Source organism: Leucoraja erinacea, unplaced genomic scaffold (genome assembly GCF_028641065.1).
Source record: "Leucoraja erinacea ecotype New England unplaced genomic scaffold, Leri_hhj_1 Leri_452S, whole genome shotgun sequence".
NCBI lineage: Eukaryota > Metazoa > Chordata > Chondrichthyes > Rajiformes > Rajidae > Leucoraja > Leucoraja erinaceus.
Genome location: NW_026576353.1, coordinates 77,655 through 91,665, shown reverse-complemented (window position 1 = coordinate 91,665; position 14,011 = coordinate 77,655). Strand labels below are relative to the sequence as shown.

At 46.0% G+C, this 14,011-nt stretch overlaps 1 protein-coding gene across 1 annotated transcript in view; it reads right to left on the bottom strand.

The window, feature by feature from the left end:
- The window catches only part of bub1 (BUB1 mitotic checkpoint serine/threonine kinase), an 82,694-nt gene that overhangs the window by 745 nt on the left and 67,938 nt on the right, over positions 1 to 14,011 (bottom strand). Inside the window, exons 24-26 of the mRNA XM_055630615.1 lie at positions 6,021 to 6,182; positions 4,314 to 4,471; positions 1,535 to 1,715 (exon numbers count right to left, since the gene is read on the bottom strand). Coding sequence (XP_055486590.1) covers positions 1,535 to 1,715; positions 4,314 to 4,471; positions 6,021 to 6,182 — 501 coding nt within the window. The remainder of the gene's footprint in view (positions 1 to 1,534; positions 1,716 to 4,313; positions 4,472 to 6,020; positions 6,183 to 14,011) is intronic.

The window sequence follows — 14,011 nt, the reverse complement described above, 5'->3', positions numbered from 1 at the left end:
ATTTAAGGGCCTGTCCCACTTGAGCATCATTTGTGCGTCATTTACAGGACATCTTAAAAATTGGTTGGCGCGTGGTGGCGTAAGTAGTGACGCGCAGTAGCGCGCGGCGCCCCAGGATTTTGCTATGCTCAATATCCTCGCGCGCCACCTGCGTGGTTAAAAACGGTGACGCACGAACATTGCCTATGCTAATTTATTATGCTTCACCGTGCATCAACGTCCGTAACCATACGCCGTTGGCGCGTCATTTGACCGCTGCACCACCTGGGTATAAAGCGAGCGTAGTTTTGAAAATGTTTCGTTGGGAAAATCCTTGTCACGGAGATCGGACTAAGTACGAACAACATCGCAAATGGCTCCCAAAAAAAGCAGGGCCCTCAAGAGCAACGCGCGCGACTGTTGTACTGCTAGACGATTTTCGCAACAGTCGCTACCGGCCTGTCACGTAAATGACGCCCAGGTTGGACAGGCCCTTTAGGAGGATGTTGCCAGGACTCGGGGGGCCTGAGCTATAGGGTGAGGTTTTACAGGCTAGGACATTATTCCTTGGAACACATGAGGCCTTGGAGTGATATAGAGGTGTATAAAATCAGGAGGGGAATAGATAAGGTGAATGCACAGAGTCTTTTACCCAGAGTAGGGGAATCAAGAACAGGTGAGAGAGAGCAAAGATTGAATAGAAACCTGAGGGAAAACCTTTTCACTCAGTTTTTAGAACAAGCTGCCAGAGGATGTAGTTAAGGCAGATACTATAATAGCATTTAAAATACATTTGAATTGAATGGAATCCTTTATTTGTCATTCAGACCTTTCAGTTTGAACGAAATGTCGTTGCCTGCAGCCATACATGTAATAATAAACAACACACACACAAATTAACATCCACCACAGTGAGTTCACCAAGCACCTCCTCACTGTGATGGAGGCAAAAGTCTTAGAGTTACTGTCTCTTCCCTCCTCTTCTCCCTCTGCACTGAGGTGATACCCCACCGGGCGATGGTAAGTCAGTCCCGCCGCTCACTGAGCTCCGTGGGCCCGGGGATGGTCGAAGCTGCCGCCCTCCAGTCCAGCGGATGCAGTTGTTGCCACGGCAGCTCCGGAAAACAGGCATCAACCTATGACCCGCGAGTTCCCGACGATGTCATCCACTGGCCCGCGGCCGAGCCCTGGATTCAGGTCGCCGCCGCCAGAACGCCGCCTCAGCTGCCGGAGCACCGTCTCCGCCCCGCAACGGGCCGCCCCCACGGGAACGTCTCAGCCCCGCGCCGGGCCGCCCACATGGGAGCGCCTTCCAGCCGGGAGCTGGGCCGCCCACATGGGAGCACCTTCCAGCCGGGAGCCAGGCCGCCCCCATGGGAGCGTCTCAGCCTCTTTGGACAGGTACATAGAAAGGACAGGTTGAGGGAAATGGGCCAAACACAAGCAAATGGAAGTAATGTAGATGGGGCATCCTGTTTGGGCCAATAAGGGCTATGGAAGTGATGCAAGTCCTGCTCAAGATTGGGCATAGACATTTGTCAGATGTGTGACGTACCTGGAAGGTCCACGGTTTCTCTGTCAGCATTTCGATGCACTGGAACCCTGACGTCTTACAATTTTCAACAAAGACTGCGTTTTTGGGGAACAAGTGCATATCGATGCTTTGACCAAAGTCGATCAAAGTCAATCCCTGTGACAAGCTGTCATCAACACTGGCGGCTTCACTGTCCAGGAACCTACAGTGAACATGGAATATTCTATTTAACATTTTGATTAACACTTCAAAATACGGAGCATTAAAAATGACCATGCCGGTTCACTGGATATACAATTGCGTTAAACACCTCTAACAGGGGGAACAGTGGCGCAGCAGTAGAGTTGCTGCCACAGTGCCAGAGACCCTGGTTCGATCCTGACCTCAGGTACTGTCTGTGCAGTTTGTACGTTTGTTTTCCCTGTGACCTGCGTGGGTTTTCTCCAGGTCCTCCAATTTCCTCCCACTTTCCATAATTTGCAGGTTAATTGGCCCCTGTATTGTCACTGGTGTGTTGAGTAGTGCTAGTGTGCAGGGTGATCGCTGGTCGGTGCAGACTCGGTGGGCCGAAGGGACTGTTTCCACGCTGTATGACTAAACTAAACTAGTGTGTGAACGGGCGATCGCTGGTCGGCACGGAAACGGTGGGCCGAAGGGACTGTTTCCCCGCTGTATCTCTAAACTAAACAGTCCACTTCATGCAAAAGGCAATTATCTTTAATAAAATCTATTTAAATGTGACGTTTAAAAAGAAAAGGGGGAACCGATGCTAGTAAAAGAGAAACAAATCTTCATGAGGGCAGATCTGCGGGTGCAGCCTGGCACACAGGTTCTATTTCTATCACTGGTGCAACTTCGCAGAGGTTGTTGGAGTTGTCCCGACCAGCGATCCCCGCACATTAACACTATTCCTATACGCACCAGGGACCATTTACAATTTTACCAAAGCCAATTACCCTACAAACCTGTACATCTTTGGAGTGTGGGAGGAAACCGGAGCACCCGGAGAAAACCCACACAGGTATGTACAGACAGCACCCGTAGTCAGGATCGAACCCAGGTCTCTGGCGCTGTAAGGCAGTAAATCTACCGCTGCGCTGCTCAGTTCTTTGATGAAAACAAGCATGTGATAGTTATCCCAATTTTATTTCTACATGCCTGGGCACCAATGATCTACTTTGTTATTTTCCCAATTACAGAAAGCAAAGAGCAAGAATTAATAGGTCCTTTTTAGAATGGCATGCAGTGACGCAAGGCTCGGTGCTGGAACCCCAGTTGTTTACAATATATATTAACGATTTAGACGAAGGAATTAAATGTGACAACAAAGCTAGGTGGCAGTGTGAGCTGCGAGGAGGATGCTATGAGAATGCAGGGTGACTAGGACAGGTTGGGTGAGTGGGCAGAAGCATGGCAGATGCAGTATAATGTGGATAAATGTGAGGTTATCCGCTCTGGTGGCAAGAACAGGAAGGCAGATTAGAAGGGGAGGTGCAACGAGACCTGGGTGTGCTTGTACATCATTCACTGAAAGTAAGCATGCACGTACAGCAGGCAGTGAAGAAAGCTAATGTCGTGTTGGCCTTCATAGCAAGGGAATTTGAGTTTAGGAGCAATGAGGTTCACCTGCAGTTGTACAGGGCCCTGGTGAGACACCTGGGGTATTGTGTGCAATTCTGGTCTCCTAATTTGAGGAAGGACATTCTTGCTATTGAGGGAGTGTAGTGTAGGTTCACCACGTTATTTCCCGGGATTGCGGGAATTGGCATTTGATGAAAGAATGGCTCGACTGGGCTTGTATTCGCTGGAATTTAGAAGGATGAGAGGGTATCTTATTGAATCACAAAATTCTTAAGAGGATTGGACAGGGTAGATGCAGAATAAAATGTTCCCGATGTTGGGGGAGTCCAGAACCAGGGGTCACAATTTTAGGATAAGGGCTCGGCCATTTAGGACAGATGAGGAAAAATCTTTTTCACCCAGAACGTTGCGAATCTGTGGAATTCTATGCCTCAGAGGGCAGTGGAGTCCAATTCACTGGATGTTTTCAAGACTGTTAGATTTAGTTCGGGGCTAAGGGAATCAAGGGATATGGGGAAAAGGCCAGAACAGGGTACTGATTTTGGATGATCAGCCATGATCATATTGAACTCCTGCACCTAATTTCTATGATTCTATGAATGTTGATGGTATCCAGTGGGCAAATACCATTACTAGGCCGAGCGGTATTGACAATAGACAATAGCATAATAAGGCCATTCGGCCCTTCAAGCTGATCATCCACAATCAGTACCCCGTTCCTGCCTTCTCCTCATATCCCCTGTCTTTAAGAGCCCTATCTAGCTCTCTCTTGAAAGTATCCAGAGAACTGGCCTCCACCAGGCAGAGAATTCCACAGACTCACAACTCTCTGTGAGAAAAAGTGTTTCCACATCTACGTTCCAAATGGCTTACTCCTTATTCTTAAACTGTGGCCCCTGGTTCTGGACTCCCCCAACATCGAGAACATGTTTCCTGCCTCTAGCGTGTCCAAACCCTTAATGACCTTATATGTTTCAATAAGATATCCTCTCATCCTTCTAAACTCCAGAGTGTACAAGCCCAGCCGCTCCATTCTCTCAGCATATGACAGTCCCCCCATCCCGGGAATTAACCTTGTAAACCTACGCTGCACTCCCTCAATAGCCATTAATTCCCTCAGCCAGCGTTTAAGGACCAACAACTATTAGGTTCAATTGCTCGTCTCCTTTACCTAAATCACCAAAATAAAGTGCATTATCAGAAAAAAGCCAATACCAACCTTTCTCCAAGGATAAAATTGTCAGGTTTTATATCTCCGTGAATGAGCCCAATATTGTGCAGCTGTTCCACGATGTAGAGAATGTGGATGGCAAAGTAGATCACCAGAGGCTCAGGCATTGACTTTTCAACAAGAGTTTTATACAGATTGGCTGCATTCTAAAAATCAAAGAAAATAATGAAACTTTGGTTTTTTTTTAACAATAAAAGATTGACTTCTGTTTGTTCAAGTTAATTAATGGGATAACAATGTTTATTAATGGCATAACGATGTCTACAATCTGAGGTCCCTGATCTCTAACACAAAAGTCTTTGTCACACTCTATAAAGACATTTCCCTATCAATAATGGATTGCATAAAGGACAAGGGCAGCAGGCACTGGGGGTATCCCATCAACTGCTGTTCATACCTTGAGGGCAGAGATTTACGAGGGACCACAGGGACAACCTTTTCACTCAGAGGGTCGTTTATATCTGGAATAAGTGCCAGGGAGAAGATACCATTACATCTTTTAAGACATTTGGAAGGGTGTATATGATAGGAAGGGTTTAGAGGGATATAGACCAAATGGAAGCACATGGGATTAGACCAGTGTGCTATTTGGTTGGCATGGATAAGGTGGATCAAAGGGCCGATTTCTGTGCTGTTTAACTCTGACTACGAGTTAAATATATAATGCTGTTCCTGAAGTAAATCCTGGAATTCCCAATCTCATAATCATTGTGGAATACCTTCACAAGGAGCATCGCAGCAGTTCAAGATAATAGGTGGCCTTCAACCTTCCTAGAACACGTGGCGATAGGTTTAAAATGTTGGACTTGCAAGCAATGGCTGCATCTCAGAAGATGCGGGAGGAAAGCAGAGAAAGTGCATGTGGTGACAAGGAGTAAAGTGCACCCGGGCAGGCAGCACAGCAGCAAATCAAGATATCACAGTTAGATTGATACAGTGTGGAAACAGGCCCTTCAGCCCAACTTGCCCACATCGGCCAACATGTCCCAGCTACACTAGTCATAGAGTGATCCAGTGTGGAAACAGGCCCTTCAGCCCAACTTGCCCACACCAGCCAACATGTCCCAGCTACACTAGTCATAGAGTGATACAGTGTGGAAACAGGCCCTTCAACCCAACTTGCCCACACCAGCCAACCCGTCCCATTTACAATAGGCCCACCTGCCCGCGTTTGGCCCATGTCCTTCCAAACCTGCCCTATCCAATTGTGTCTTAAATGTTGCAATCGCCCCTGCATCAACAATCTCCTCCGGCAGCTCGTTCCATACGCCCACCACCCTTTGCGTAAAATATTTATCCCTCAGGTTCCTATTCAATCTTTCCCCCTTCACCTTAAACTTATGTCCTCTGGTTCTCTATTCCTCTACTCTGGGCAAGAGAGTAGCCCTACTCTTGGGATAATCCAATGTAATTAACATTGGGATGCGAGAGAAAGTGCATGTGGTAACAGGGACCATGTGGTAAATGCAAGATCCACGTGGGCCGTACCAGAGTTCAGGATTAAACGCGGATTGCAGGAACTCTGAAGCATCAGCTCCACCTGCTGCGAACCGAGTGATATTATTCAGCAAATCGGGACAGTAAAGTTACCAGAATGTGCAGCAAAACATGACATGATATTGGTAAATCTTTACAATACATTGTTACCCTAGGATGTTTTTCTCAGAACAAGAAATGTAGATATAAAACAAATACCAGCAAAGTTCCAAAACTATACAGTTCTCCAACCAAAATACAGCCATTCTGGAAGAAATGTCCGGAGTTGATGTTGTTGTAGAGATTGCAAAACTTTGACTTCAACCTCTCCCTTAGCTGAGTACTGATGTAGAATTCCCAGGGACTGGAGATTTTTTGAACCTAGAAAGCAATTAAAAAAAACTTTAGCACTTAAAAATAAAATTACACGGTTATAGCAAAATTAAAAAAAGGAAATGTTTGCCCAAAGCCCAAAGGGCTTTATTCTTTGGAGCGCAGAAGGTTAAGGGGGGACTTGATAGAAGTTTTTAAAATGATGAGAGGGATAGACAGAGTTGACGTGGAAAAGCTTTTCCCACTGAGAGTAGGGAAGATTCAAACAAGGGGACATGACATGAGAATTAAGGGACTGAAGTTTAGGGGTAACATGAGGGGGAACTTCTTTACTCAGAGAGTGGTAGCTGTGTGGAATGAGCTTCCAGTGAAGGTGGTGGAGGCAGGTTCGTTTTTTATCATTTAAGAATCAATTGGATAGTTATATGGATGGGAAGGGAATGGAGGGTTATGGTCTGAGCGCAGGTATATGGGACTAGGGGAGATTATGTGTTCGGCATGGACTAGAAGGGTCGAGATGGCCTGTTTCCGTGCTGTAATTGTTATATGGTTATATGGTTTCCTTTCTCTATTGACTACATCTGGAAGCAAGGCGGCTTTCTGGGATCTGGATCTACAGGGTCCAGCAATTCTCAGGTATATTGTTAGTTGCAGAATCATACAGTACAGGAAGCTGTCAATTGATCATTACAGCTCCCGTCATTTTGCAAAAGGCTTTGAATGTGTTTAATAAAGAATTGCAAATGCTGATTTACATCACCGATAGACACAAAGTGCTGCAGTAACTCAGCGGATCAGGCAACATCTCTGGAAAAAACCAATAGGTGACGTTTCGGTTGATACCCTTCTTCAGACACAGGAATTTGTTTCTTAGCAACCTAGTCTTTTGGCAAATAAGTCTTTGAATTTGTTCCTTACAGTTCTATCTTTCTGGCAAATCTCTTGCTTCCATTCCTAACCAGTTGTGTTCATCAAGGATAAGAATAAATTATTTTGTACGTTGAGTGCTAATTTATATATCACTGATCCTGTATTGCCCAAAATATTAACCCGAATAAAACAGCTACTGGAGGAACTCAGTCGGACAAACAGCGTCTGTGGAGGCAGAGCGATTGTCCTCTAAGAATATCCACATCATGTCTGAAGAAGGGTCTCAACCCGAAATGTCATCCATTCCTTCTCTCCAGACATGCTGCCTGTGTCGCTGAGTTACTCCAGCATTTTGTGTCTACCTTCGATTTAAATCAGCATCTGCAGTTCTTTCCTACAAATCCACATCTAGGTCATATATATATCATAAAGAACCACAATCTTAATACCAACCTTTATTGCGGAGTAATGGAATAAAAGTATTATATATGAATGAGCGAAGTATAAGAAATAAAGTGGATGAGCTTGAGGCTCAGTTAGAAATTGGCAAGTATGATGTTGTGGGAGTAAACAAGTCCTTTTCACAATGGCAGGCAGTGACTAGTGGGGTACCGCAAGGCTCAGTGCTGGGACCCCAACTATTTACAATATATATTAATGATCTGGATGAGGGAATTGAAGGCAATATCTCCAAGTTTGCGGATGACACTAAGCTGGGGAGCAGTGTTAGCTGTGAGGAGGATGCTAGGAGACTGCAAGGTGACGGATAGGCTGGGTGAGTGGGCAAATGTTTGGCAGATGCAGTATAATGTGGATAAATGTGAGGTTATCCATTTTGGTGGCAAAAACAGGAAAGCAGACTATTATCTAAATGGTGGCCGATTAGGAAAAGGGGGAGATGCAGCGAGACCTGGGTGTCGTGGTACACCAGTCATTGAAAGTAGGCATGCAGGTGCAGCCGGCAGTGAAGAAAGCGAATGGTATGTTAGCTTTCACAGCAAAAGGATTTGAGTATAGGAGCAGGGAGGATCTACTGCAGTTGTACAGGGTCTTGGTGCGACCACACCTGGAGTATTGCGTACAGTTTTGGTCTCCAAATCTGAGGAAGGACATTATTGCCATAGAGGGAGTACAGAGAAGGTTCACCAGACTGATTCACCAGGACTGTCTTATGAAGAAAGACTGGATAGACTTGGTTTGTACTCTCTAGAATCTAGGAGATTGAGAGGGGATCTTATAGAAACTTACAAAATTCTTAAGGGATTGGACAGGCTAGATGCAGGAAGATTGTTCCCGATGTTGGGGAGGTCCAGGCCAAGGGGTCACAGCTTAAGGATAAGGGGGAAATCCTTTAAAACCGAGATGAGAAAAACTTTTTTCACACAGAGAGTGGTGAATCTCTGGAACTCTCTGCCACAGAGGGTAGTTGAGGCCAGTTCATTGGCTATATTTAAGAGGGAATTAGATGTGGCCCTTGTGGCTAAAGGGATCAGAGGGTATGGAGAGAAGGCAGGTACGGGATACTGAGTTGGATGGTCAGCCATGATCATATTGAATGGCGGTGCAGGCTTGAAGGGCCGAATGGCCTACTCCTGCACCTAATTTCTACGTTTCTATGTTTCTACAGAGACATGGCTGCAAGAGGGCCAGGGCTGGGAACTGGATATTCAAGGATATACCTCCTATCGAAAAGACAGACAGGTGGGCATAGGGGGTGGGGTAGCTCTGTTGGTGAGGAATGAAATTCAGTCCCTTGCGAGGGATGACATAGAATCACGAGATGTAGTCAGTATGGATAGAACTGAGGAATTGTAAGGGTAAAAAGACTCTAATGGGACATCTCAAGCCCCCAAACAGTAGCCTGGATATAGGGCGCGTTGAATTCACCAATTAAAGAGTTGAAATTGGCATGTCACAAAGGTACTGCTGTTATGGGGGATTTCAACATGCAGGTAGACTGGGAAAATCAGGTTGGTGCTGGACCACAAGAAAGGTAGTTTGTGGAGTGCCTCCGTGATGGATTCTTAGAACAGCTTTCACTGGAGCCTACCAGGGAGAAGGCAATTCTGGATTTAGTGTTGTGTAATGAACTGGATTTGATAAGGCAACTCAAGGTAAAGGAGCCATTAGGAGGTAGTGACCATAATATCAGGGCTCGAAATTAGCGGTTGCCTGGGTGCCATTGACCTCCCAAAGTGCCGCCGGGCAACCTAAACAACGAGTCATTTTGCCTGGCTTGGCAATCAAATACTGGTTTATACCGATAGACACAAAAAACTGAGTAACTCCGCGGATCAGGCAGCATCTCTGGAGAATAGGAATGTGACGTTTCGTGTCGGCGGCGGCTGTGCGAGGTAAAGATACTAGGTGCGTGGTGACAAAGGGTCGGAGCGAATGACAGGCCCCCAGCGGCAACAGCGGCTCCACCGCTTCCTCCTCCCGCACCCAGCCCGGCAGAAGGAGGCCTCCCTCTCCCTCCCTCCTCCCACTCAGCGTGCGAGAGGGGTTGTTGTGAAAGCGCCGTTGGTGGATTTGCAAGCAGCGGCCGCTATTGCCCTGATAACGGCCACTGGCTGCAAATCCGTTAACGGCACTTTCAAAACAACCCCTCTTGCACGCCGAGGCCGGGAGGAAGGAGGGAGGGAGGGAGAGGGAGAGGGAGGCAGAGGCCTCCTTCCGCCGTCTGAAGCAGCTGCACCAAAGATCCTATAGCTATAGGATCTTTGAGCTGCACTGCTCGGTCCCGCGCCTTGCTGTCGGCTGGAGGAGGGGAGGCGGTGGCGAGGAGGCGGTGGCTCATTGGCATTGGACAGGGGCGGCCAAGGCTGCGGGCGATATTGTACGAGGAGGGCTGACCTTCCTTCCTCCCCACCTCCTCTGCCCCTTCCCCCCCCCCCCTCTCTGTCTTGTACACCCCCCTCCACCCCTCTTATCCTGGGACCCCTCCTCTCCATCCCGCACTGATCCCCATTCCCTCCTCTATTCAGTCCTCACTGACATCCCCTGTGCTCCACTCCCCATCTATCCACCTCCCGCCCCCAATCTATTCATGACCCTACCCACCTTGCATTGATTCTCCTGCCACCCCCCCCATCCATCCTACACTGGCCCAATTCATTCTGTACGGACCCCCCCTCCCATCCATCCTGCACTACTCCCCCCCATTCATACTGCACTGATCCTCCCATTCATCCCGTACTGACCCACCCTCCATTTACCCTGCACCAATCCCCCCCATCCATCCTGTAGTGAGCTCCCCATTCATCTTTTACTGATCCCCCATTCATCCTGTACTGATCCCCTCATTCATCCCATACTGATCCCCCATTCATCCTGTACTGATCCCCTCATTCATCCCATACTGATCCCCCATTCATCCTGTACTGATCCCCTCATTCATCCTTTACTGATCCCCAAATTCATCCCATACTGATCCCCCATTCATCCTGTACTGATTCCCTCATTCATCTTTTACTGATCCCCCATTCATCCTGTACTGATCCCCTCATTCATCTTTTACTGATCCCCTCATTCATCCCATACTGATCCCCCATTCATCCTGTACTGATCCCCTCATTCATCCCATACTGATCCCCCATTCATCCTGTACTGATCCCCTCATTCATCTTTTACTGATCCCCTCATTCATCTCTTTCTGACCCGCCCATTCATCCTGTACTGATCCCCTCATTCATCCCATACTGATCCCCCATTCATCCTGTACTGATCCCCTCATTCATCTTTTACTGATCCCCTTATTCATCCCATACTGATCCCCCATTCATCCTGTACTGATCCCCTCATTCATCTTTTACTGATCCCCCATTCATCCTGTACTGATGCCCTCATTCATCTTTTACTGATCCCCCATTCATCCTGTACTGATCCCCTCATTCATCCCATACTGATCCCCTCATTCATCCTGCAGTGATTCCCATTCATCCTGCACAGATGTCCTGACCCCACCCCCCCCCATTCATCCTGTACTGATCCCCTCATTCATCTTTTACTGATCCCCTTATTCAAGACGAATGGGGGGGGGGGGAAACAGTTTGAAGAAGGGTCCCGACCTGAAACATTGCCTATTTCCTTCGCTCCATAGATGCTGCCTCACCCGCTGAGTTTCTCCAGCACTTTTGTCTACCACCATTCATCATGTACTGATCCCCTCCCCCATCCATCCCGTACTGAACCCCCCCATTCAAAACCACTGACATCCCCCGAGCTCTCCCCTCACAATTCTACATACTCCATCCAACACGTACTAATTCACCCATCTCAATCCATCCATTCCGCACCGATTGCCTTCTCAACCCCCTCCCCTCTGCCATCTATCCACCCCGCATTGATTCACAACCCCCCCCACATTTCCCTGACCCTATTATGCTTCATGGTCTTCAGAGCGAACATTGACTAAGTTTGATAACGGAATGCAATCAAATGTGTTTTAATTCCCAATGTTATTATATGTTTTGACACCTTTAAACATATTACCAAAATAACATTTGCTGCAGTTATGTACTTTGGCCATCTCTTGTCAGTTAGTGTAATGTTTAACCTGTCAGATGGGTATAGTTTTTAACAGCTATTATCATAAAATGCCTTTAGAAATTTCGTTGCAACCTGTGTATTTGGTTGTGGATAAATTATGTGGGAAATGAGAGCGTTTCTGTACCAATAGCAATAACGACCCATGCTAATGCCATGTCATGGTAATTTTTGGTCTTTCACAGAGAACATGCTTGCATCAATCTGTAGTGTGCATGGTTAAACATATATGTTACCATGGTCCAGGATTTATTGACACAGGTTGATCATACGCTGAATAATCCAACCACATTTTTGTTTGGAAGTGGAAAGAACTAATAGAAATTGCATTCATTGCAATGTGTAAAAAGAGTTGAGATACTGTATTATAATTTTGCTGCATGTCATTGTGGTATATATCATGTCTTGATTGGTGAATATGTTTAATTTGTGAGTTATTTGAAGCAGAAATAATATGTGAATGTAGACAAAAGTGCTGGAGAAACTCAGCATCTTTGGAGCAAAGGAAATAGGCAACGTATCGGGCCGAAACCCTTCTTCAGACTGATGGGTTTCGGCCCCATAGATGTTGCTGCAATTGCCGAGTTTCTCCAGCACTTTTGTCTACCTTCGATTTTCCAGCATCTGCAGTTCCTTCTTGAACATAATATGTGAATGCTTCATTGAGCATAATTCCGACTGGTAACTACGCACGTTGTCTGAGCACATTATCGCACACGTCATGCAAACCGTCTTAAATGACCACCCAAACTGTCATTTGGCAACCTAAAAAGCTGTCATGGTTGTCCGGCTGGCAGCAGAGAAAAAAAGTTAAGTGAGAGCCCTGAATATGATAAGTTTTAATGTACAATTTGAGAGGAAGAAGGGAAAATCAGAAGTGTCAGTGTTGCAGTTGAACAAAGGGGACTAGGGAGACATGAGGGAGGAGCTGGCTAAAGTTGACAGGAAAGATACCATAGCAGGGATGACAGAGTAACAACAATGGCAGGTATTACTAGCAATAATAATAATGCAGGATCGGCTCATTCCAAAGAGGAAGAAAGATTCTAAGGGGATCAAGGGGCTGACAAGGAAAGTCAAGAACAGTATATAAAAATAAAAGAGAATATGTATAACATAACAAAGATGAGCGGGTTGCCAGAGGATTGGGAAACTTTAAAAGAGCAACAGAAGATAATTAAAAAGGCAATGCGGGGAGAATAGATGAGGTACGAATAAGCTAGCCAAGAATATAAAAGAGGATAGTAAAAGCTTCTTTAGGTATGTGAAGAGAACAAAATTAGTTAAGACCAAAGTTGAACCTTCAATATTCAATATTCAGGAGGGATAGAGAGAAAGGAAAAGGAGGTGGGGTAGTGTTGCTGGTTAGAGAGGAGATTAACGCAATGGAAAGGAAGGACATTAGTTTGGAGGATGTGGAATCGGTATGGGTAGAGCTGCGAAACAATAAGGGGCAGAAAACGTTGGTCGGTGTTGTGTACAGGCCACCTAACAGTAGTAGTGAAGTTGGGGATGGCATCAAACAGGAAATTAGAAATGCTTGCGACAAAGGCAAAGCAGTTATAATGGGTGACTTCAATCTACATATAGATTGGGTGAATCAAACTGGCAGGGGTGCTGAGGAAGAGGATTTCTTGGAATGTATACGGGATAGTTATCTAAACCAACATGTAGAGGAACCAACGAGAGAGCTGGCTATTTTAGACTGGGTATTGAGTAATGAGGAAGGGTTAGTTAGTAGTTTTGTTGTGCGTGGCCCCTTGGGCAAGAGTGACCATAATATGGTTGAGTTCTTCATTAGGATGGAGAGTGACATTGTTAATTCAGAAACAATGGTTTTGAACTTAAAGAAAGGTAACTTTGAGGGTATGAGACGTGAATTGGCCAAGATTGACTGGCAATTAATTCTAAAAGGGTTGACGGTGGATATGCAATGGAAGGCATTTAAAGACTGCATGGATGAACTACAAAAATTGTTCATCCCAGTTTGGCAAAAGAATAAATCAGGGAAGGTAGTGCATCCATGGATAACAAGGGAAATCAGGGATAGTATCAAAGCAAAGGATGATGCGTACAAACTAGCCAGAAAAAGCAGCATACCGGAGGACTGGGAGAAATTCAGAGACCAGCAGAGGAGGACGAAGGGCTTAATTAGAAAAGGAAAAATGGATTATGAAAGAAAACTGGCAGTGAACATAAAATCTGACTGCAAATGTTTTTATAGATATGTGAAAAGAAAGAGATTAGTTAAAACAAATGTAGGTCCCTTGCAGTCAGAAACAGGTGAGTTGATCATGGGGAACCAGGATATGGCGGACCAATTGAATAACTACTTTGGTTCCGTCTTCACTAAGGAAGACATAAATGATCTGCCGGAAATAGCAGGGGCCCGCGGGTCAAAGGAGGTGGAGGAATTGAGTGAAATCCAGGTTAGTCGGGAAGTGGTGTTGGGTAAATTG